Genomic DNA, 24,606 nt, shown 5'->3' with positions numbered 1-24,606 from the left:
CTCTCTCTCTCTCTCTCTCTCTCTCTCTCTTTCTCTCTCTCTCTCTCGCTCTCTGTGTAGACCTTCCTGCTCCTCTGGTGTGTGTGCTCCTCCGGTGAGTGTCTCATCGAGTGTGTGAGTGTGAGCTGTGAGCCACAGTTTTATGGAGCGTTGATGAATTTCCCCCGGGTCTCTCCCTTCACCTGCCTGGGAATTATAAGAGTTAGTCATAAGGGACGGTCCCTCCTTCAGCTCCCGACACATAACTCAGCCCAAATCTCCACCTCATCACCCCCTTCTTTACTCCACCTCACCTCACCTCATCTCATCTCATCTCATCTTACACACTTCATTCATCTACTATATACATGTTAATAAAGAATGCGAAAATAAGTCTTTAAAAAGCATGCAGATTCATAATGTACTAAAACCTGAGCCTGGTTTATTTTTTTATTTTTTTATTTTTTATTTATTTATAATTTCTTTGTGTTTACATTATTTATTTGTTTAATCATTTTCAGATTTTTTGGTAAATAATATAATTTTTAGTACACAATTTACATGAATTTTTTTCCAAAAAGGTCAGTTTTATCTTTAACACATTTGTTTTTAAATATATCAATTAAATATCATTATAATACAAAGATAATGATTATGGAAATTCTAATGATATATGTGTGCATATTTAATACAAATATTTTATATATATATATATATATATATATATATATATATATATATATATATATATATATATATATATATATATATATATAATGAGTAACATCAATAATTCTTTTTGCATTTTTCTCTTTTGCATTTCTTATTTAATTTCTGTAAATATTTCTGACATTTTCTACAAAAAACAAATATTTTACTGAATGGTTTCATATTTAATAACAAACTAAATATATAAATTTCTAACAAACCCAAAAAAGTTTATAATTTATTTAAATTCTTTATCATTTTATATATTAATGTATCTAAAATAATAATAATAATAATAATAATAATAATAATAATAATAATAATAATAATAATAATAATAATAATAAATGCAAGATTATGGAGTAAGGTTTCTTATCTACTAATTAATTAAAACAAAAAAAATTTTGTTTAAATATTTGATAAATAATTTATATATATAAATATAATAAATTGATATATTGTTTGAGGCTTATTTAATCTGGAGAAAAATTTATAAAAATGCAATAAAAATGTACTGAAAAATAAATAAAAAAGATACACACACACACACACACATTATTTATTTAAATTTCTTTTAATGATTAATCTTTTAGATGCCTACATTCTCCTTTATGAGAACATTCACATGCATGTAGATTTCAGAATTTTTTTTATTCAGTCAGAAACCAAAACCTTGTGTGAATGAAATAAAGGCTGCAGTAATTCACACACGGGAGAAATTTTCTGAAATATGATGAAGTGAAAGTTGGAAAAACAAAACAAAATTCACAACAACAACAACAACAACAACGAGAAAACACACAAAAAAGTTTCCATTCATGGTGGGAACAAAGCATAAATTACTACTGTGGTGTGTGTGTGTGTGTTTGTGTGGGTGTGTGTGTTGTCTGGGCATTAAATTTAGAGGAACATATTTTAGTTTGCAAGACTCTCTCTCTCTCTCTCTCTCTCTCTCTCTCTCTCTCTCTCTCTCTCTCTCTCTCTGAGAGTATTTCCCCTGTGTGAGAACATTACATCACATTTCATACTCCTGTGTGTCCGCTGACCTTCTGTAGGTTCGAACAGTGATGTCATAATCTCAGAATCAAGCAGCCGTAGGGTCTCATTTGCATAAAAATTCTGGTGAATCATAAAGAACCCAACATCTGAAAGAGGGAAAGTTTTGCGTGTGCGATGTACAGGAAGTGAGAGCGATGCCTGTCACTACCCAGTAAACCCCCCACACACACCAAAAGAGGGTGGGGCCTCCCTGTTTTATGCCTCCCTCTCTTTCTCTTTCTCTCTCTCTCTCTTTCTTTCTCTCTCTCTGTATTTGTTTACTCATGCATTGTCCAACACTTTACTATTATTGTTGTTGTTTTTATTATTGGTGTTGTTGTTTTATGCATATTCATTAATATTTTATCATATTTTCTTTTGATGCTTTCTCTAAACACTTGAAAGCTTTACAAAAATTAAATAATGACAAATACCTGTTCATTTTTAAAAACCTAAACCCATTTAAAATGTAAAAAAAAACTATTACAAAATTTGTATTATTATTATTATTATTATTGTTAAAATATCTATCTATAGAAACTGTACATTTCCCTGTAAAAATCTTCTAATACCTCTTGTTCTTCTTCTTCATATTATTTTACATTTAATTCAACCATAAATCCAAATCCTGTATGTATCAGTGATACAATATAATTAAAGCAAATGTAAAATCTTTTTAAAAATGTAAAAATATATGAGCACTTAATTTACAGATTCCTAAAATCTACACAGAGACTATTTAAGAAGAAATATATGTATAGACACCACTAATCATCAGCACCATTATTACGCTAAATATTTAGGAAATTAATTTTCAGAAACAGCTGAAGCTGAAATTTAGGCTTAGACTAGAAATGAGAATGGAAAAATAATTTTTTAAGTAAATAAATGTCAATTTCTGCTCAAAAACATGGTCCTATCAGACATGTGAGAAATGACTCAGTGTTTTTCCCCACCCATGTTAACCGTACACTGAACTAACTGACTATCATCATCATCATCATCATCATCATCATCATCATCATCATCATCATCAGTGCTCATCTGGAATGAGAGTTTATTCTGAAAAACACAGGCATGGATATCACCGGGTAAAGAATTCATAATGTCATTGAATTTCCCCGTGACTTGATGAGTTCGATATCTGTTTCCTGAACTCATTGTTTCATACATTTCCAGATAAAGACGGACTTTTTGTGGTGATCATTTACATTAAGGCTTCTCCTCATTTATCATCATCATCATCAAAACATTCATCATTCTTTAAATAACCAACATCTCCACAGAGTTCACTGCTAATCAACTGTAAACAGAACAGAATGAATAATCCTGAATTCACTGAGTTTAGTAGAATTTTTAGCATGCTATAAATTGGACTTATTTTTATTTTATTTGGAAGGGCTGGATTTATGATGATGTCAGGGTCTGATACGTTTTCTATGCAATTCCTGCTATTTTTTTATTGACAAATTTGTTCATTTATATCACCTTCTGCAGCCAACAGACACTTGAGCTTGTGTCTGTACAGTAATATTATTATTTACACATTATAATTTATTTATTATATAAGTGATGATCCAGGTATGGGGTGTTACAGGATGTTAGTGCACAAAGTGGAGGTGCTAAAAATGGTGTACGGCCTCACACCTTGCCAAAGATAATCACCTTATAACATGGTCAATTCCCAGCATTGAAGAGTTAAAGCGTTATTGAGTGAAAGAGAGAGAAGATCTCTGTTAATAATGAAGCTGTTGGAGTTCACTCTTCCAGCCAATCACAATCCACTATTCACACCTGAACTTCCAGCCAATCACAATCCACTATTCACACCTGAACTTCCAGCCAATAAAAATATTATATTCACACCTGAACTTCCAGCCAATCACAATCCACTATTCACACCTGAACTTCCAGCCAATCACAATCCACTATTCACACCTGAACTTCCAGCCAATCACAATCCACTTTTCACACCTGAACTTCCAGCCAATCACAATCCACTATTCACACCTGAACTTCCAGCCAATCACAATCCACAAGTTTCAGATCATTATTAAAGTTTTGTCATGATCGATGTTTTTTTTTTTATAACGCAATTTTTTTAAACGAGTGTGAAAATAAAAGGTTCCAGAAAAAGTTCCCGTTTTCCCAATGAAACTTCTGATTGATGGATTTTATTTTTCTGTTTTATTATGCTGAAAGATCCTCGTGGTGTGAAACAGTTATTCAGGTTAATGTTTAAACAAAAACAACAAATAATTATGTTTGAAATGATCCTGGACGCAAAAGTTAAGAGGAAAAACGTATCAGTTAATTTCAGAGGAGAAATATTTATAACATTTTAATAATCTGTATAATTGATGGGTTGTGCGATAGCACATGTGGTTTGTCTGGCGCTGTTGCTCCTGGCGCATGCTGATGATGTCAGTGGTAGACCTACAGGTGAAGAGAAAATAGTGATGATGTCAGCAAGCATTCAGGAGAAACATCATGGCTTTGGATCTGTTCCACCTCAGCCAGGATCCGAGAGAGTACCGAATACAGGTACCAGTGGTACTTTTCATTTTTATATAGATTCCAGACAGACAGACAGACAGATGTGTGCTGAAGCGTCTGCTCTTCTCTCCTGCAGGTTCTGCTGCTCAGAAACAAAGTGGAGGGTTGAAGGAATTTGTGATTAAAGCAGTAGAACATTTTCGACTCCACGCTCCTCCAGCGGCAGTGATCGCTTTCCCCGTCACCTTCATCGCCATCACACTCCTCTGCTGCATCACGTGAGTCACAACAAACAAACACTGAGACACACACATACAGACCTGAAAACTTAGATTCGATTAGATTCGATTCAACTTTATTGTCATTACACATGTACAAGTACAAGGCAACGAAATGCAGTTTGCGTCTAACCAGTGTGCAATAACAGCAAGTGCAGAATTTACAGTGTTTACATGATTTACATAAGTTAAATAGAATGGTAATATATAGGACTATAAACAGTAATTTACAGATGTATATGTACTATAAATATAATATACAGATGGATATATATATATATATGTACTATGGACATGATTTACAGATGAACAATAATATACAGCACACCAATAAAAAAACAATATGACTACAATTATTACATCATAATTTTTAAAACGTTCAAAAACTATAAATAAAAACTTTTAAAATATTTCTACACAGTAAAAAAAAAATACTTTCCAAAACATTTTGTTTCAAAAAGAATTATTAAAGTTTCAGACGGTACTTTTATAGCAGCCACTTCCACATTCAGATTCTACAATGTTTTGAGTAAAGTTCTAGTGGTGTGGTGTCTCGTAATAAGAGAACTGATTCCAGACAGTGGCTTCCACACTGTAATACAGCGGTCAAATAAATAAGAAATAAAAGAATCATATAAAATAAAATAACTAAAGAAAGAAATCATCAAATAAAATTAATCTTGATAAATATTTTTTTGTTTTAATTTCAGATTAAATGAAGATTAGCCTGTTATTTTACTGTAATGATTGTGGATTTATAAATTGTTTTGTACCTTTTATATTTATTTCCCTCTTCTCTTCCTGAACAGGTGTGCAGTCGACAGACCGGCTCACTTCTAGGACAAGCAACAAAAAATCATCAATAGTTTTATTCAGAATGATCCTTCAGTTACCTGATTTATTACAATACTAACACAAAACACTTTAATGATATATAGATGGATAGACAGACAGATAAACAGTTGTGTACAATATAAGTCGAAAGTTTGGACACCTTCTCCTTCAGCATTTTTTTTCTTTATTTTTATTATTTTCAACATCAATGCCAAATAATCCAAACTATGAAAGAACATGTACATAAACAAAAAAGTGTTAAAGAACCCATTATATTTTCAATTGATTCATGAGGTAGTCAACTAGAACGGGTTCCAGGTCACAGGTGTGTCTTATAAAGAGTTAATTTGTGACATTTCTTGCCTGCTTAATTAGCTACAGAGTTTTAGAGCACTGTGGTGTGTGAATATAGTGCAGTAATTACAGTAGGTTAAAGGTGTAGTAATGTCAGGTAACCACAACGTGTCGCGTTTTCACCATTTTCCATCACAAAGAGCAGACTTCTTCTTCTTCTTCTTCTTCTTCTTCTTCTTCTTCTTCTTCTTCTTCTTCTTCTTCTTCTTCTTCTTCTTCTTCTTTCGGCTGCTCCCATTAGGGGTCGCCACAGCGGATCATCCGTCTCCATACCACCCTGTCCTCCACATCTGCCTCTTTCACACCAACTACCTGCATGTCTTCCCTCACCACATCCATGAACCTCCTCCTTGGCCTTCCTCTTTTCCTCCTACCTGGTGGCTCCATCCTCAGCATTCTTCTACCAATATAATTCATGTCCCCCCTCTGCACATGTCCAAACCATCTCAATCTCGCCTCCCTCACCTTGTCACCAAAACATCCTACATGCGCTGTCCCTCTAATAAACTTATTTCTAATCTTGTCCATCCTCGTCACTCCCAACGAACATCTCAACATCTTCAGCTCTGCTCCCTCCAGCTCTGCCTCCTGTCTTTTACTTAATGCCACTGTCTCTAATCCATACAACATTGCAGGTCTCACCACAGTCCTATAAACTTTCCCTTTCACAGGTACCTGAACTCCTCCACCTTTTTCAGCTCTTCTCCCTGCAACCGCATCACTCCACTGCCCTCCCTCTCATTCACACACATGTATTCTGTCTTACTCCTACTGACTTTCATTCCCCTTCTCTCCAGTGCATATCTCCACCTCTCCAGGCTTTTCTCAACCTGCTCCCTACTCTCACCACAAATCACAATATCATCCGCAAACATCATAGTCCAGGGAGACTCCTGTCTGACCGTCAACCTGTCCATCACCACTGCAAACAGAAAAGGGCTCAGGGCCGATCCTTGATGCAGTCCAACCTTCACCCTGAACCAGTCTGTCGTACCTACTGCACACTTCACTGCCGTCACACTGTCCTCATACATGTCCTGCACCACCCTCACATACTTCTCTGACACACCAGACTTCCTCATACAATACCACAACTCCTCTCTCCACCCTGTCGTACGCTTTCTCTAAATCCACACACACACAATGCAATTCCTTTTGTCCTTCTCTATATTTCTCCATCAACATCCTCAAAGCAAATAAGGCATCTGTGGTGCTCTTCCTCGGCATGAAACCATACTGCTGCTCACAGATGGTCACCTCTTCTCTCAGCCTGGCTTCCACTACTCTTTCCCATAACTTCATGGTGTGACTGATTAACTTAATTCCCCTGTAGTTACTGCAAGACTGCACATCTTTATGCTTAAAGATCGGTATCAGCACACTTCTTCTCCATTCCTCAGGCATCTTCTCACCTTCCAAAATCCTGTTAAACAATCTGGTCAAAAACTCCACTGCTATCTCTCCTAAACATCTCTACGCTTCTACCGGTATGTCATCTGGTCCAACCGACTTTCCATTCTTCATCCTCTTAATCGCTGCTCTCACTTCCTCCTTACTAATCCTATCTACATCCTGCTTCACCATCTCCACATCCTCCAACCTTCTCTCTCTATGATTTTCCTCATTCATCAGCTGCTCAAAATACTCCCTCCACCTTCTCAACACACTCTCCTCACTAGTCAACACATTTCCCTCTCCATCCTTTATTGCTCTAACTTGCAGTACATCCTTCCCAGCTCGGTCCCTCTGCCTGGCCAATCGGTATAAATCCTTTTCTCCTTCCTTAGTGTCCAACCTCTCCTACAGCTCCTCATATGCCTTTTCCTTGGCTTTTGCCACATCCCTTTTTACCTGCTACCGCATCTCCTTGTACTCCTGCCTACTTTTCTCATCACTCTGTCAATCCCACTTCTGTTTTGCCAACCTCTTTCCCCTAATGCTCTCCTGCACTTCCTCATTCCACCACCACGTCTCCTTGTCTTGCTTTCTATTTCCAGATGTCACACCAAGTACTTTTCTAGCTGCCTCCCTCATCACTCCTGCAGTAGTTGCCCAATCATCCAACACCTCTTCAACACCACTGAGCCCCTGTCTGACCTCTTCCCTGAACCTCACACTACACTCTTCCTCCTTAAGTTTCCACCATCTTATTCTTCTCAGTCTTCACTCTCATCCTCTTCACCTCCAAAACCATCCTACAGACCACCATCCGATGCTGTCTAGCTACACTGTCCCCTGCCAACACCTTACAGTCTCCAATCTCCTTCAGGTTGCATCTCCTGCATAGCACATAGTCCACCTGTGTGCACCTTCCTCCACTCTTATACGTCACCCTATGATCCTCCTTCTTCTTAAAATGTGTTCACCACTGCTATTTCCATCCGTTTAGCAAAATCTACCACCATCTGCCCTTCCACATTCCTCTCCTTAAAACCATACCTACCCATCACCTCCTCATCACCTCTGTTCCCTTCACCTACATGCCCATTAAAGTCTGCCCCAATCACCAATCGTTCTTTCCTAGGTACACCATCCAGCACTTCATCTAATTCACTCCAGAATTTTTCCTTCTCCTCCATCTCACAGCCAACTTGTGGAGCATAGGCACTGATGACATTCATCATCATCCCTTCAACTTCCACCTTCACGATCATCACCCTATCAGAAACTCTCTTCACCTCCACTACACTCCTACTGTACTCTTCCTTCAGAATCACCCCTACACCATTTCTCTTTCCATCCACACCAGGAAAGAACAGTTTAAATCCACCTCCAATGTTCCTGGCCTTACTCTTTCCACTTGGTCTCCTGAACACACAGCATATCTACCTTTCTCCTCTCCATCATATCAGCTATCTCTCTCCCTTTACCAGTCATAGTACCAACATTTAAAGTACCAACCCGAACCTCTACTCTCCTACACTGCTCCATTCCCTGCCGTCTCTGTAGACGTCTTCCTCCTCTCCTTCTCCTCCTTCGGCCAACAGTAGCCCAATTTCCACCGGTACCCTGTCGGCTAACGATACCTGTGGCGGTCGTTGTTAACCTGGGCCTCGACCGATCCGGTATGAAATTCTCATTTGTGATCCGCATATTTGATTTGGCACATGTTTTTACGCTGGATGCCCTTCTTAACGCAACCCTCCCCATTTACCCGGGCTTGGGGCTGGCACTAAGAGTGCACTGGCTTGTGCATCTATAATGGCTGGGTTATCACAAAGAGCAGACGATGGTGTCGAAAAACAAGAGCTAATGATAAATAAGTACACAAGATCAATTTTTTCCCTTCTTTCTGCTCTTTATACAGATTTATCGAGTTGTTTGTTATAATCTACCTTACTTAGAAGTCACTTCCTCCCTTCCCTCCATCATTCCGTACTTGTGACATACTATTACTTTCATTATTGCTTATCAAATCAAATTTTGTTACATATACATACATACCGAGTATGATATGTAGTGAAATGCTTATTACGACTGTATAAAATCTAAAGTCTAAATTATACAAGTATAATAACAGTATAAAGCACATCTATAGAGTATTAAATATAGGGGAAATCTTTATATAAATATATAAGGAATGGGTATGTACAGAATGACAGTAGTACAAATTTACTTATTTGTCTTTTCACATAAATTGACAAATTATTACAGGAACATTATAGTTATAATAAATCAGTACTTTGGATACTTAAGTACATTTGAAGGCAAAAATGTTTGTACTTTTACACAAGTGCAAGTTTAGTTTATAGTTTACTTTTAATCTAAATCTGAACTACATGGTTTATGTGCGTCGTCCTCCATTGTGCATTTATTTCCTTCCACACCCACCCACACACACACACACACACACACACACACACACAACTACTAAAAATGATTCGGTGAACAAAGGGTTAACGCAGAACCAGTGGGCGTGGTCATTTGCTCGGAGCGTCTAATCTGATCAGTTGATCTGAATCTGGTGTATCAGCCAACCAATCAGAATGCGAGAGGGCGTGGCGTTGTGTTCGTTTGCAGGGTGGGTGGGGGAGTAGAGAAGCAGCTGGAGGAACGCACGCACGCGCACACACGTGTTATCTCCATCGAATTCCAGCACGCTCGTGACGTCTTACAGCTCTGTGTGTTCATTCGTTGTGTGTATGTGTGTGAATGAATTTAAGATCTAGGAACGGGGTGGAGGAGATCCGTCTACTAGCGTTCTGTAGAAGGTGTAGATGTTCATGGTTATGGGTTCCTGAGTGATGTCGTAAAGACGCCCAGGAGAGCCCGGTTACAGCGCTGACAGCTTTACGGCTGAAGCAACCTGCTATCGGACAGCTCTTTAGCTTAGCCTGTTAGCTTAGCATAGCTTAGCCAGCTCTCCCTATTTTTCTCCACACGAGGCTCTGACGGAACCCCACCGGCTCCAGGAACGCCCGCGTTGTCCCGCATGTTCCGCCACGAAGTCGGCGTCCTGTCGTTCATTCCGTCCTGTTCGTACCTGTTCCAGCACGGGAGGAACCGGAACATGTCCCGCTACAGCGTCTACAGCCTGCTGGACTGGATGTACGGCGGGGTGGACCCGCGGTTCGAGGGGAACGGTGGGGCCGAGTGCGCCGCCTTCCTGCCGACGCGACAGCGCGCCCTCGAAACGCTGGTGTTCGTGCTGCTCTCCGCGGCCGAGGTCGTCGTCTCGGCGCGCCACATCAGCGTCTCCAGGGCGCACCGGGAGGCCGTGAGGGACACGAAGCGGCACAAGGACAGCCCAGGCAAAAACCTGCTTCTCGCCGCCCTCTGCATCACCTTTGGCGTGGAGGTGGGCTTCAAGTTCGCCACCAAGACAGTCATCTACCTGCTGAACCCGTGTCACGTGGTCACCATGATACAGGTGTGCACAATGCATGCGTTATAATGATCTCTCGTTACAATTAGGAAGTCACGTGACAGGGGTGCGCCCGAACACAGTAACATTAAAGACTAAACATTCATTCAAATCGAGGTGTTTTACCTTTTTTATATATTTACAGATGTTTCACTGCTCCAAGGCGTTTTATAGAAATATAGATGATGTATCACTGATCCTGAGGTAAAAAAAAAAAAAGCAAAATAAACATTAACAAAGAAGAAAATAATGATAAACAATAAACTAATAAATGCCTTCAAATATAAGGAGTAATGGTTCAGTTCATATGAAAGCACCTTACAGATAATAAATAATACTATAAAGTTTTTTTATTAATTAATAATACATTTTATTTACATGTGCCTTATATGACACCCAGACACCTTACATCCAATAACAAAGCAATTTAAAATAACGAAACACTAAACAACCAATAAGACGTACGTATACGATGTCAATAACAAATGTGTTTTGCATAAAAATAAATAATTGTTTGGAACAGAGACCGAGCGACACTTACGACATCATTTCCTGTGTTTTTGTGTTCAAAACACTTCACGATTCACCAGGACGAGGTTGACGCACTTCAGGGGGAAAACCTGAAGCTCTTGCCCCTGAAACATTGTATTTGGTAGATGCCCTCATCAAGGACATCTTGCATTGGTCTCATTTATACATCTGAGCAGTGATGGGGTTGACGGCCTTGTTAAGGAGCCTGGGATTGGCAGAGTGGTGTGGCTGGGATTTGAACACATTATCTTCAGATCCAAAGTCCAGTACCTTTACCACTAAGCTACCACCTCACCTACTATATCAGAAAAGGTTTTATTGGGTTCAGTAAAGAGAATGTTACGGTAATAGGAATTTGTCTTGGTGTCACCTGCAAACATGTACACAGCTGCAGAATGTGTACACAGCTTTAAAATAAACCATAAAATATTACGTTTATTAAAAAAACACATTTGTATTGATGAGGTCACAGCTTAATGAAGACTTGAACTCTGAGATGAAGTGATGATGGTCAGGGGTAAAATTCGAAGCTTTGAAAGTTTTGTTTCTTTTTTTGATGGGATGTAAGAAGTTTGGACAGGTCAAAGCACCAAAGCCCCGCTGCATCAATCTCATAATCTAGAGGTGAAATCTTGAGACGCTGTTGTGAACAGGGGGCTGAAAGGCATTGTGAGTAATACAGGATGTGAAAATACACAGAATTCAACACAATGAAGCGAACATGACACCGTTTAGGGGTTTAGCAACAAAAAAAGGTGGATTTCTTTGCTTGCTGCATATCAATGATATACATTTTTTTTATATATATATTTAATTTATTATTTGACTGAAGTCAGTTTTTAAAGCAATATTTTACTCCTTCTATTCATTTACTGCTTTTGCTCAGTAAAAAAACAATCATAAGTGAAAAAAAAAATGCACAAAACATCATTTGCTCACTGCATTCGAGAGTTTGATTAGAATCGGATCTGAATTCTTCACGTGTCGCGTGTGTTGTAGTGCTAAGTGTGTGTCAAATCTAACACAATAGAAAACGCCCAGCTCTCACTTCAGAGTTAAGAAATATTTTCTTCCTCTTGATACTCTCCAGAGAGCCGCAGTGGTCAGCGAGCAACCAGTGAGAAGGAAAACATCATCTGTTTATGGAAATCCGGAGCTGTGCTTTGGATAATTGTTTCAAAGTCCACTGACCGTGACACACACACACACACACACACACACACACACACACACACACACACACACACACACATTTCTGACATTAATGATTTAGGACTTTAGGTGAATCTCTAGCAGAAGCATCGATATTGCATTTTTTTTGTGGGGACTTAAAATGAAGATGCAAATTCTACAGGAAAAGTATAAACAGTTCATGAAAAAGCTTAACTGTTTTTGGTGAAGTTTCCTCACGACGTCCTGTTTTCCTCGAAAAATCCGTCTTGTAAATGTTTCAGCGGCCAAATTAATTTCTTCTCCTCTGTCAGTCGGTGTAGAGAAAAAAAAAGCTCTTAAATCCACACTGATATATTTCAGTTTGTGCAGTTTGCTACAGACGGCAGTTGTGAGCTCTGACTAGCGTGCTGTCTGACCATCCAATTAAAGGACGTGAAAATCCTGACGTGATTGGACGCCTTCTAGATGGTCTCAGAGTGACCAAATCGCAATCTGATTGGTTAAATCGGTAGATTCTTTTTTTTTTACGCGTAAATGGGCGTGACTGTTTTTTGATTGTATTTACATGTTATGGACTTTTATCGCATTTGCCAGGTACCGCGAGAGAAAAACGAGTAGTACAATGAACGATGATGTGTGTAAACCATCAAAAATGAAGAATCGAGATGGTGGACGATGCAGTCATTGTTCATGTTCTCCTGTTTCATGTTAACATCACCTTGTAGAATCTTTGCTTTGGAACGTTTGCTCACAACCTCAAGGGTTTTCAGGCGTTTGGATAAGAACGAGGGGTTTTTGTGGCTGTAGAGATGTTTACACAGTTCCATATTTTATATGAAGGAACGTGAAGCTGAACATGAAGCGTTCATCGGTGCTGCTGATAGATGATTTAAAAAATTTCGAAGATCTAAAAAAAACAAACAAAAAAAAAAACAGTTGAATGTGAAAGGCCTAAAATTTTCCCTTTTCAAAATTATATAAAAAATGGCAGAAGGAAGTCTGTTAAAGGCAGAACTCCTAAACGCTGAGAAGTTTATTTCCGCAACGGATATTTCAAACTGAACTAACCGAACCAAGTCTTGCACATCATCTCACCTCACAGATTGCACGTTTCTTTCCTTCCTTCTGCTTTTTTACTTCCGCTTATAGCGTTGTGTTGCGCTCGTGCACCACGGCACCACCCGGAGGCTGGATTCGGATCAGATCAGGAGAGTTTTCCTGAGCGATGAGACGCTGTGCCAGGTTCTGAGCAGAGAGGATCTTCTGGCACGGTTCCTCGTATTCAGTCGGGGGAACATGGGTGGAACATGGGTGTTCTGTGCCTGAGGAATGGAACCTCGTTTTCTGAGGATCATAAAAAAAAAAAAAAAAAGGATTTTTTCACTTGCTGTAACTTTGTGTATCGAATGACAATTTAGGCAAAAAGACATAATGAAGAAGGAATCTTTCTGCCTTTTCATGCTAAATGTCATGGTGTTGAAAATCCACAGCACTGCAGTGTGGAAGCTCAGGAGAAAGTACTGGCCTCACTGGAACATCTAAAAAAAAAAACATCAACTATGTATATATATTTGATATCTGCCATCAATATAAAGATATTTGGATGCAGGAGAATAACATTTTCTCTTCACTTAAATTCGGAGACCTAAATCTGTTCCAGCATGACCATGCCCCTGTGCAGAAAGCCTAAAGATGCTTTCCATGGTTTGGATTGAAAGATCTTCTAAAGAGCTCCAAATCTATCGGGGTGAATGTGAACGCCGACTGCACCTCCATCCGTACCTGACTTTACTAACACCCTTGTAGCTCAATGAATCTCAAGAGTGGATCATGGAAGAGCAAATGGAGACTAAATGTGGAATTGGATGTTCAAAAAGCATATAGTGATCTTATGGTCAGGTGTCCACAAATCTTTAGCCATACTGTGTATGTAAGGTGTTGTTTTTATTTAGGGTTAGCAAATGAGTGGTTTTTGTTCTTCGTAGGTGAGACGTCAGTGAAATCAATCTAGCGTGACTTTTTACTGTCTCTTGTTGTACATTTAGTACTAAATTAGTTAACACTTTAAAGCATTCGTTTTAAACGAGGAAAATCTGATCCATCATCCGCTTATGAAACTTCTCAACACCTAACGTTTGATCCTTTGTGTTGCTGTAACGCGATTACGGACGTATGAAAGGCGAACGTACGCAACGGCTGCTATTGTGTCACAGATTTTACGGTGTAATGTGTCACGGATCGTGTTTCAGGAGGATTTTGTCAACCGTTCCTCATCTTCAGGTTCTTACGCTGATTTAAAGCGGAGAGCAGAAATCTGAGCCACGTTTTAAATCAAGCCTGAGATATACACACCGAACAAAACACTTAGAAATAAACAATAAATATTGTCAATTGTTTATTTTGTGCTTTAAAACTTAGTAAAATCTGCTTTTTTTTTTTTTTTTGTAATTTTGATTAATTAATTAAATTAATCCCCACATTTACTGTTCATTAATTTTCATTAATAAACAATAATTGATTAAATTCATAATTATAACATCTGATCAGAATTAACTGTGAAAATAACGAGCGGTTACACATCTTGGAAATATTATTTTTCATTATTTTATTATGAAAAAAAGGAAGAATGGCAGCTATATCATGCTGCATAGTACAGAAAAATAAATATATATTAAATATGATAAACTTTTTATATATTCTTTGTTCTTTAATATTTGTTTAATGTTCCTGAATCTGATCAGTAGTGACTCCATGTTTTCATGTTCACAGCAACCACACACACACACACACATTTCAGTGTTTGCTGGCCTAGTAGTCTAAAGTGTGTGTGTGTGTGTGTGTGTGTGTGTGTTGTACTGTTGCTGTGTTTGGGGAGGAATGTATTCAGGCTAGTGTTTGTGAACTGTATTGAAATGGTGTTTGTTGGGAAAGAAAAGTCTGATTAATGTGTATGATTTGTTGTGGGTTTTTGTTGGTTGCTCCGGAGCTCGTGAAAGGCCACAATTAAATAAAGCACAGTCCCTTTATTAACCTGTTATTATCTGCTCTCATCATAGAACAGGAGCGGAGACTGTGAACGAAAAGCTGTGTTGCTGGACGCATTGTTAAGTGGCATTTATTATATGAGTAAAGATTTTGTTTACCAGTATTCAGGGTTTTATAGACATTCCAGCAAGAATTCTAGTGTAGTATCGTGCCGTGCCGTCCCGTATCGTGTCATTCATGGTCTGGTGCCTCTCCATGACGAGAGTTTCTCTTTCCTGTCTTCTCTGTCCGAGTTCTGTCTGGGAGAGATGTTCTCGGTGTGGATCTCCAGTGTGGTTCGACGCAGAATTGACTCGCTGCATTTGACTCTAAATCTCGCTATATTTATCATTTCTTTCCTAAAGATTTGTCAAATTTTTCCTGTTGTTGTATCAGGATGCAATGAAAGAGTGTTTGAGCGAGCAGTCTGTTTCCTCTAGGTCAGATCGCAGCAAGAAAGCAATCTGACACGTGTTCGACTCGCCGTGTTCGACTCGCCGTGTTCGACTCGCCGTGTTCGACTCGTCGTGTTCGACTGCAAATTGACTCCCGCGATTTATTTGATTTTATTTCTCACTCCATAAAGTTTTATCCACTTTCCCCTCGTCGTATCTATAAACGATGATGTTTTCTACACGTCCCTCTGTTAAGTGTGTTTTGTTTTTTCCACGTTTGCTATCCGGATCCAAACCAAATAAAACGCATTAATACACCGCTCAGATTTGAACTCTATCGATTAGACAAATATTTGTGGGCGTGTCCTGGTGCTCATCGTGGCTTAAATCACTCTGTTATCTTTATTACTGATAAACTACTGCGTAGTATCAGGTGCACTGTTCGGTAAATTTTTATTATACTGATTAAAGATTGTTAAAGTTTCTCAGGGTGGTACAGAAAACTCGATTAACATGTTCATATCAAATCCTAATCCTTAATTCTGATTAAAACCACGTGATAAAAAATGGTGTACGATGCCTATTAAATAATCATTTAAAATGCTTGAGAGGAACATCAGGTTCCTCTTGTGTCAGGAAGAAGAACAGGAAAAGGAAAGGGGGGGAAAAGGACAGAGAAGGAGAAAGAAAGAGGGTGACACAGCACCCCTAGAGCACAGAGAGTTAAGGGCCTTCCTCAAGGGCCCCAAGATTGAGGCTTGAACCCCGACCTTCTGATCTGTAACCCAGTTACTCCAGAAACAGGAACACAGTCACCTCAAACTGTTTCTGTAAACATGATGATGATTTTGAGGAGCTTCAGTTTCCTCCTCAGGGATGCACAGATGATAAAAAGTGACTCAATCGACAGGACAGAGGAAACTGAAACTCAGTGAATAAAAAAATAAGAATAATAAAGAGTAGAATAGAAAAAAAAATAATATATATATATATATACACACTGTAGAATGAAATAGAATTGCAACAAAATAATTTGGGTTTTTAATTTTTTTTGTTCGTTGTATTAATTGGGGCTGTTTTTATTAATTCCTTAGTATTATTTAATTAATTGTTTTAATCTCATTTCTATTTTAAAGGCAATTAACTGTGTTGTTTGCGGTTGTGTACGTGATTTTATTTAAATAATTTTTTTTAAAAGGGTTAGGGTTAGAATAGACTTGTGGCTCTCTGTAGTCGAGGCACAGCAGCGTGACTGTGAACATTTGATAAACGTTCTGTTGAAAGGCTTTCTGCTGTTTTCCTTCCTGCTGCTTTCATGCCTTTAGGTGTTGTTATCTGCTCTTTCTCTCTCTCTCTCTCTCTCTCTCTCTCTCTCTCTCTGTCTATCTCATTCTCTCTGTCTCTCTGTCTCTTTTTCTCTCTCTCTCTCTCTCTCTCTCTCTCTGTCTCTCTCTCTTAAACTTTCTCAGGAGAGAAAGGCCTTGAATCATGCGCTCGGGTTTCCTCTAAACAATCCCGGTTCGTTTCTGTGTGCAGTGATGGACAGATGGGAGGAATGTTTTGTGTGAATGTTTTGTTGATGTTCTTGTGTTCAAATCCACATTCCTGAGCAAAAAACCCAATATGGCAAAAAAATAAATAATTTAATGATCAGGTAAGATTGTTGAGTGGTTCAATCCCAGGAGCTGAATGATTTATAGAATGTTTGTTTGGAGTAAAATAACCCGAGTTTGTGAAGCAGGAGGTTGTTTTTAATCCTCTTCTGTTTTTCATTAGAACTAAAATTTAATAATAATAATAATAATAATTAGATATCTAATGTGGACACTCAGACACGTGTTCGTCTGGTTAAATAGATATATGCCCCGCCCTCTCTCAGGAGGCGTGTTTTGCTCTGTGATTGTATCAGTAAACACTGTTTGATGGTGTGTTTGGAAGTTGCATAATAGGTCACATTCTGTTCTCATTTGTTTCACCCTGGATAATATTTGCTGAAAGAGAAAGGAAGTCTCTCTTTGTTTCTTTTTCTTGCTATTCATCTCTCGCTTGCTTTCTCTCTCTCGCTCGGGAAGAAGTCATGCTATCGCTGAAAACGAATAGACAGTATCAAATCTGTTTCCCTTTCAATCTCAGATAGATAGATGGATGGATGGATGGATAGATTGAATCCCATATTTATTTAAAACACACCCTGAAGCTCATGTTTCAATCTGTGACCCTGGAGGTCCAGTTTAATGAGCTGGATTTTTTTCCCCTTGTTGCACCGAGCGGAACAGAAGTTTTTCCCTGAACTGTGTACATTTGGAGCAGGAATATCAGAATCAGCGGTTCGGTGGACATGTTTACAGACTGACTAATGATCTGTTAATAATCTGTTAATGGAAACGGATCTGTTTCAATACAAATAAACACCTGTCTCATTTATTAAAGAAGGTGTAAGAGTTAATTCTAGGATTCTTCATCATGTGACTTTTAGAGGAATCTCTTCATGCTGAGGATCTCAGATGGCTCTCAGGAGAAACCTGATCGCAGTCTGATGGGAAAATTTGACCTGGAATTATTGTGACAAATTCATGAAATATGAGACTGTAAATGAAAAGAGTTGTTTTAGAATTTAAAAATAATAAATACATAAATGCAAAAATTGCCATTTTATTACTACTAACTTACCTTAAACATGTTAGACTTTATTTTTTTTAGCTTTTTGTAATTGTGAATTGAGTATCATATTATTACACCCGTTACTGTGTATGTAATACTCTTATAGAAGCTCAAATACAGCTTATAAACTTCACTAACAATTGTTCGTCTTGTCTTTGTTTTTTTCCCACAGATCTTCCTGCTGGCGTGTCCTCCATGTAAAACCGCCATGGTCGTGTTCAGGTGAGGAACATCTCAAACCTCTGCTTCTGCTTGAAAATCTGGAACAAAAATCTTCTACAGGTTTAAGTGTGTGCTAAGGGTGCACAAACTTTTAGTAACATACTAGAATGAGTGTGTATTTATAAATAATACAAATATAAATAATACCAGACTACAGAACAGATGCACACTTTCTGACCAATCAAATTTGAGTATTTATCCATGCGGTAGTCTTAAAGAGGACATATAGAGGTCATAGCAACATGACGTCTATGGCACTTCTGTGGCACGTGTTTGATACGTTATAACAGACGTTAATCGCTCCGTTCTAGCAGTCAGAAGAATCTTCCCAAGCGCTGAGCTCTACAGAGCAGACAGAAGTTCCAGGAGGAATGATCTTCCCCTGTGGTGTTACTGCTGATTTATACATGATCTGACCAAAAGTATTGGGACACCCGACTTTTCCAACCTTGGGTGGTTCTTCTGCAAACTACTCCAAGAAAAGTTGTGTAGGACATCTCTGAATTCTGTAGCATGAAATTTTGCCTTCATTCGAACTAGGAGACCCAAACCTGTTCCAGCATGACACTGCCCCTGTGCACAAAGCAGCTCCATGAAGATCTGCTTTACATGGATTGGACAATGTAGAAGATCTGGTTAGCGCTCCAACTCTATTGAACACTTTTGGTATAAATGTGAACGCTGACTGAATCCCAGGCCTCCTCACCTTCTCACCTACATCACTACCTGATTTTACTAACTGAGATGTTTAAAAAGCGCACACCAAACGCATGGTCAGGTGTCCACAAACTTTTTCCCAGAGCACACAGTGGAATCTCTTTCTCATATGGAGCCAAGTTTTCATTAAAATTTTACAATTGTTGACCCGTAAAATGTAGATCAAGATTCTAATTAAACCTGAGAAACATTAACCTGAAGGACGTCTGAAGGACAGAACCGTATATACATTTGATTTGGGGTTGACTTTGTGATTGTGAGATTACCCATAAACTTCTTCTCTGGGACATACAGAGAACATTCCAGCACATGGATCTACACCAGGCCTCAGATTAACACACGCCACAGCCGAGTGTGTGAAGAAACCAGGAGTTGAAGGAACTGACCGAGCGATGGGGTTTTCTGTCTCGAGTACGAGAAACACGAGCAGCTCAGAAAGTTTGGATGTATGAAAAAAAGTTGATCAGATTAGCTCTCTGTGAACACCAGCAGCATTTGAAAGTCAAATTGTTTGTAAAAGTTTCTTCTGATCTTTGTCTGCTATTTAAATGAGAACTTCTAAAGGACGACTGTTGCGTCGCTCAGGAAACAGGAAGTGGTTCATACCGAGGATCTGAGGAGCTAGAATCAGCGTTAATGTCCTGTTCTTTACAGTCACCTTTTTCCTGAATCCTGGATCAGGAATAGTGAAGATGCTCCCATGCGGAGAATCCCTGCAGAACAGCGACACAAACACGCATCAGACCTTTTTTTTTTGTTGTTGTTGTTCTACAAATGCAGAAACTTTTGCATGTTTTGTTGTTCAGCGTCTATTAAACTTTGCTAGTTTGCATAGCGTTGCCGTAGAGACGCCCGGAAGCTGCCAAGAAGCCTTCAGGCTTTTTTTTTTTTTTTTTTACTCTGTGTTTCCTTGTTCCAGGCTTCAGGTCCACATGCTGAACGGCGCTCTGTTAGCGCTTCTCTTCCCCGTCGTCAACACCAGACTAGTAAGTAACGATGACTTTTTATGTTCAATCAATAACATGCCATAAAGTGAATCTAATGCCTATTGATTATACGCTGTGTGGACAAAAGTATTGGGACACCTGATCTTCCAGCTATATGTGGTTCTTCCCCAAACTGTTCTCACAATATGTTGGAGACACAATTTTGTGCGACGTCTTTGGGTGCAGGAGCATGACATTTTTCCCTGCCTGTTCCAGCATCACACTGCCCTTGTGCACAAAACCAGCTCCATGAAGATCTGCTTTACATGGGTTGGAGTGGAAGATCTCCTGCTGTAGAGCTCAGAACACTTTTGGCATAAATGTGAACATTAACTGCACCCCAGGCCTCCTCATCTTTTTACCCACATTAGATCCTGACTTTATTAACCGCCATGTAGCTGAATGAATCTCCACAAAATCTAGTGGAACATCTTTCCAGAAGAGTGGAGTTTATTATAACAGTGAATGGGGACTGAATGTGGAATAGAAAGCACAAAGCATTCTTATGTTGGTGTCCACAAACCTTTGGCCATGTAGTATGTCTCGTATCGTTTATCGCTTCAGTGTATTGTTTTTTTTTTACCCGGCATTCTCCTGATTACAAGAAAGTTCTCCTGGAGCTTCGACTCATTAAATCTGATCCGTATCTTAAATGTGTTTGCAGCTTCCCTTTGAGAAGGAGATCTACTACATCCAGCACTCCATGCTCTACTTGGTGCCCATCTACCTGTTCAGAAAAGGAGGTGAGATTTCCTGCAGGAACAAAACCACTAAAAACATTTAAAACTGAACAGGATGAACAGCAGGAACAATACCAATCTGCCATCTAGTGGTGAGATTGTGCTGTTACATGGTTTATAATGTGGATTCTATACCTGCATGCTTTTACAAACCACTGGGACTGAGCACCGTAAAGCTGTGAAGGTCATGGTTAAAATTAGTCAATTTACACAAAGTTCTGCTGCACGTTCTTCCTCCAGGAGCTGCACATGATTTGGTTCTCCAGTATCTTCTTCTGCAAAACTATTACAAAACAAAGAGCTCAAGGAATAAATATGATGCATTAAGAGCTGGGGGTGGTTGTGTGTGTGTGTGTGTGTGTAGGTGTGTGTGTGTAGGGGAGTGTAGTTTTGAACAGGATGAACAATGTGCTCCTGTCATGTGGTTGGCTGATTGTGTGTATGATGAAATGTCCAGCTAATGGGGTTTGTGATTGATGTTCCTCTGTATGTTCCTCCCAGGTGTGTACAAACCTGAGCCGCTCTGTGACATGTGGTGGGCTTTGTTATCTACAGGAATCCTCTTTCTCTATCATTTTGTGTTCCTGCAGGGCCTGGGAATGGTACGACACACACACACACAGAGCTTGTGTCTGTTACAAAATCCAGCTGAAAGGCATCATCCATTTCACACTGTATAAGCAGATTGGGGTGTGTGTGTGTGTGTGTGTGTGTGTGTGTGTGTGTGTGTGTGTGTGTGTGTGTGTTTATATGGTATATAATTAAAATACTGCTTGTGTGTTGTATGTGTAAGCTTCAGGTGTGTGTGTGTGTGTGGTGTTTGTGTCTCTGACACCTATTTATATATTATTTTATTTTGTTTATTTCTCTGTTGAAGGTAACTGAGGTGAATCTGAACAACATGTTGTGTCCGGCCGTGTCCGATCCATTTTACGGGCCATGGTACCGCGTGTGGGCCACCGCTCACCAGACGGCGCTGACGCTCCTCCACGGCAAAGCGCTGACGGCCATCTGCCAGCAGGCCACGCCCGCTCTGTGCCACCTGCTGCACTCGGGCCGCCTTCGCTCCAAAAAAGTCGACTGAATCCCCACACAAACCCGGAACCTTCTTTCATTTTAGTTTTTAATTTCTTTTAATAACAGAATGTCGAAGCAGACCTGTGCGATTCTAACGAGCTCGGTTTTATCGTCTTGCCGTGACGTCACACTGCCACGATTACAGTCACGTTTACGCTCATGATCATATAATAACAGTGTCATTTCCAGACTTGACGTCGGAGTACGTGTGAGTTCTCGCTCCATAAATCCTCTTTATGTTCTCGGTAAAGTGTCCAATCCGGTCAGGACATGAAACTAAAGGCGTTCTGTCCTGATACACTGAAACTGTTTTTAGTTCATTAATGTGATATGAGGGGTGTGTGTGTGTGTGTGTGTGTGTGTGTGTGTGTGTGTGTGTGTGTCTTTACACACATTAGTGAATTTGCATAACGCTACTGTATTTATGAGCAAATTCCTGGGAGAAAACCTCGTACTGAAAACGTATTTTAGGTAAAAAAAAAAAAAAAAAAAAAAGGTTCCAAGCGAACGCCAAGGGTGAAATGTTCTGATGTGGAAATTTTCCATCAAATGCTTTTAAAATTTGATCCGTGTTTTTTTTTTTTTTTCCCTTTCCGCTTAAATGCGTTCGAGTATCAGTGAGAGCAGCCATACGGATTTCTAGAAATTTCAGTATAAATCTGGAACGTTTACAGTTTCTGACTATTTAACCTTTTCATAATCGGCTCTGCGCGCTAAGCAGTTCCTCACCATGCGGCTGCTAATATTACAACATTAGAACTTCTCACACTGAGGTGTTTCTGAGCTTCTGCCCGCTAACAGCTTACTTTTATCTTCAGTTGCCATTTTATTGTTTCTTGTTTCGTCGCATTAAAGCTGGAGCTCCATGTTTACTTTAACACACACTGATCCCAAACACTCTCCCACATACACACATTTTTGTTTAAAAACATTATAGAACGTCTTATTTATATCGTTTCTGGGTTTTTTTCCTCGTCTTGACTTTTTATAGTCACGTGCCTCCAAACAGAACATCTCCGTTTCTTTTTCAGAAAACTCATATTGCACATTAACTTTTATTAATTTCTCCTTTTTAAAACGTTCCCATATTGTGTACATAGGAGAAAAATATAAAACAGTTTTAGATCATTTCTGAGTATGTGTTTTTTTTTTTTTTTTTTTTTTTTTTTTTATGTAAAACGTGACGTCATTGACTTTTTGAAAGACTCCTGTCTGAGAACCTGAGCGTCTCACGTTCATAAGGTAAACGAGGGCTTTACAGATGATTCATCATTCCAGTTGCAGTATATAGACAGATGCTCTTGTCTCTCACACACACACAAACACTTTCAGAAACTGGTCTGCTTCCAGCAGCTGAATCTCACCAGGATTCTGATTGCAATGCAGATGTTTTCTCTGAGGACCGAATCTGAGACAACGAACTAAAAGGGATTTTGTAGTTCATTTGTTTTTTTGTACATATTTTTGGTGACTGTGTGTGCTGTATTGTGGTAATGAAAAATAAAAATTCTTCCGCAAAGCTTTTGGTTGAATCAACTATTTATACACACACACACACAGTGCACCACAAATCAACAGGCATTTTTAGTATGAGGGTTTAATTTAAACATCTTGGAGGCCCTGTAAATATGTGTAATTGAGATAAAATTCAGGTATGAGGTGTGCCAGGACATAAGTGCACGATGTGGAGGTGAAGAACCTCCCGAGATGAAGTGGAGAGCATTAAAATGGTGTAAGGTCTCACACAGCCGTGGATTATCAATTTATACTAGTGGTCCTCAAAGTGTGGGGCGCTGCCCTCTAGTGGGGAATAAAGATATGACAGGTGGGGCGCAATAAACAGCCGGATTTCTTGATCTAGTTTGTGTTCTTCAGTAATCTTTATTTTGGTTATCAAGTTAATTCTAACAAAATCAGTCAGGGTGCCTAACAAAACTACACTTTTATTTTCACTATTTTTGAACTTTATGCATTTTATTGTTATTGATTTGGAATTCATTCATTCATTCATTTTCTTCCGCTTATCCGTAATTCGGGTCGCGGGGGCAGCAGTCTAAGCAGGCCCCCGCCTTCGACTGCTGCCCACCCTCACAGCACCGTCCCTTACGGTCCCTCCTGCAGGTGGTGAGCCCACGGGAAGTGATTTGGAATTGATATTTCAATAAATTAGACATTTTTCAACTTCCAAGTTTTTGTGACGGCTTGAAAATCCACCCCACTCTGAAGTTGGAAATGGCAGAAAAAAATCTAAAAAACACTGCCTGATATCATGGTCACTTCCAGCATTGAGGAGTTCAAGCTGTTATTGATGTTTGCAGAGTGAAACTGACTGAATGGATCAAAATAACACTTTTATTACACATTTTATATACGACTCGTTCATCTACAGTTCTGCTCCTCCAAATCACACACACAGATAAAGTAGTGCCAGAAGATTATATTTATTTACAGGAGTAAATCCGTAATGTGTATGAGATGTTTGTTTGATACGGGGTGTTTATGACGATGGACAGGATTAGAAATGAGTTT

General features: G+C 39.1%; 2 protein-coding genes across 2 annotated transcripts; both read left to right on the top strand.

Annotated features, from left to right (window-relative positions):
- The first annotated feature begins 4,015 nt into the window (after positions 1-4,015).
- LOC310738953 (uncharacterized protein) lies at positions 4,016-5,828 on the top strand. Its single transcript, XM_083564476.1, has 3 exons — positions 4,016-4,269; positions 4,358-4,499; positions 5,309-5,828. Exons 1-3 carry the CDS (start codon positions 4,086-4,088, stop codon positions 5,337-5,339), a joined length of 357 nt encoding a protein of 118 aa, XP_083420602.1. The 5' UTR covers positions 4,016-4,085; the 3' UTR covers positions 5,340-5,828.
- Positions 5,829-9,382: 3,554 nt separating this feature from the next.
- tmem164 (transmembrane protein 164) lies at positions 9,383-23,596 on the top strand. The gene is made up of 6 exons (XM_083564430.1): positions 9,383-10,557; positions 18,508-18,557; positions 20,194-20,260; positions 20,925-21,003; positions 21,502-21,602; positions 21,878-23,596. The coding sequence occupies exons 1-6, from the start codon at positions 10,120-10,122 to the stop codon at positions 22,082-22,084; spliced, it is 942 nt and encodes a 313-aa protein (XP_083420556.1). The 5' UTR covers positions 9,383-10,119; the 3' UTR covers positions 22,085-23,596.
- The last annotated feature ends 1,010 nt before the right edge of the window (positions 23,597-24,606 follow it).

Source organism: Silurus aristotelis, assembly GCF_946808225.1.
Source record: "Silurus aristotelis genome assembly, chromosome: 16".
NCBI lineage: Eukaryota > Metazoa > Chordata > Actinopteri > Siluriformes > Siluridae > Silurus > Silurus aristotelis.
This window is presented reverse-complemented; position numbering and strand designations above follow the sequence as displayed.